This window comes from Apaloderma vittatum, unplaced genomic scaffold (assembly GCF_000703405.1).
Source record: "Apaloderma vittatum isolate BGI_N311 unplaced genomic scaffold, ASM70340v1 scaffold26381, whole genome shotgun sequence".
In the NCBI taxonomy this organism is placed as follows: Eukaryota; Metazoa; Chordata; class Aves; order Trogoniformes; family Trogonidae; genus Apaloderma; species Apaloderma vittatum.
Genome location: NW_009698886.1, coordinates 1,124 through 2,520, shown reverse-complemented (window position 1 = coordinate 2,520; position 1,397 = coordinate 1,124). Strand labels below are relative to the sequence as shown.

Sequence of the window (1,397 nt, the reverse complement as noted above, 5' to 3'; positions counted from 1 at the left end):
AGCTGATGTCCCTCTTGAGGGCCCTGGGTGCAACTGCATCGGCCTGTGCGCCCCAGCGCTCGGGATCCAAACAGGAAAACGTGTTGCGACACCTCGAGCTTAACAAACGCCCTGAAATCCGGTGCTGCCTCTGCGCCAGTTCGACTAACAGATTTCACCAGACCTTAACCCCTGCCACTTCTCTCCTTTTTATTTTTAATTTTGCTCGGTTAGGAAAGCCTGGGATTGCTCACAGAGACTTGAAATCCAAGAACATCTTGGTGAAGAAGAATGGCACGTGCGCCATCGCCGACCTCGGGCTGGCCGTCCGGCACGACTCGGTTACCGACACCATCGATATCGCACCGAACCAAAGGGTTGGAACCAAACGGTAGGAGGGTGTTCCCGGGCAGCTCGAAGGCGCAGCCGTGGCAGAGGCCTGAGGGGGTGGGTGAGGACTTGGGGAAACTGTCGTTTTCGTTTTGCCCTGATTGATGTCGAAGGGACCTTCGGCACCTTCGCACTTAACGCGCCGGCCCTTTTCTGTTCTGCAGATACATGGCCCCCGAAGTCTTGGATGAAACCATTAACATGAAGCATTTTGATTCCTTTAAATGTGCTGATATCTACGCCTTGGGCTTGGTCTACTGGGAGATTGCTCGGAGGTGCAACGCGGGAGGTAATGCCCTTCGTGTGCCCCTGCCGTCGGGTCGGCTCCCTCCTGGGCTTCCCAGCCTCGGTGTCTGCGCTGGTGAGGTTTGAGGGACCCTGGAGAACAGGGCTGGTGTTCCTTTGGATGGATTTTGAGGAAGCGGTGGTGTCGATTTGCTGGTTTTTTTCCCCAAATCCACCCGCAGCGCTGGGGCAGTCCTGCCGCCTCCAGCTCAGCGCAGATCTGGCGACCCTTGCTCCGTGCAGGGGGTGTTGATCGCAGCCTGCAGACTCTGTTCCAGTTCGGGCAGCTGCATTTCATTTCCCTGCTTTTTTTTTTTTTTTTACTTGTAAACTCAAATCCCAGATTCTCCGTTTCTGTTCTAAATAACTGCAAAGCGTTGACGCATCTCGGCAGTGAGTCACGGCACCCGGAGCGGGATCAGCCTGCCTTCGGGGAGCGCTGCGGCCACAGTCCCTTCTCCGGGGAACCGCATCGCCCCTTCTCCTGTTGCAGGTATCCACGAGGAGTATCAGCTTCCCTACTACGACCTCGTGCCCTCCGATCCTTCCATCGAGGAGATGCGGAAGGTCGTCTGCGACCAGAAGTTGCGCCCTAACATCCCGAACTGGTGGCAAAGCTACGAGGTAAGGTCTGGCTTTCGTTTTCACGTTCTCTCCCCGCTTGGTGAGGTGAGTAAAGAGCAAGTGCTGTACGTCGAGCTCCCGCGTCAGGAGGGGTGGAGGCTCTGTCGGTGTCCAGCCTC

At 56.5% G+C, this 1,397-nt stretch overlaps 1 protein-coding gene across 1 annotated transcript in view; it reads left to right on the top strand.

Moving 5' to 3' along the window:
• Positions 1-1,397, top strand: part of ACVR1B (activin A receptor, type IB) — a 4,744-nt gene that overhangs the window by 3,109 nt on the left and 238 nt on the right. The window contains exons 5-7 of the mRNA XM_009878192.1: positions 214-370; positions 534-658; positions 1,148-1,300. Of these exons, the coding sequence (XP_009876494.1) occupies positions 214-370; positions 534-658; positions 1,148-1,300 (435 nt within the window). The remainder of the gene's footprint in view (positions 1-213; positions 371-533; positions 659-1,147; positions 1,301-1,397) is intronic.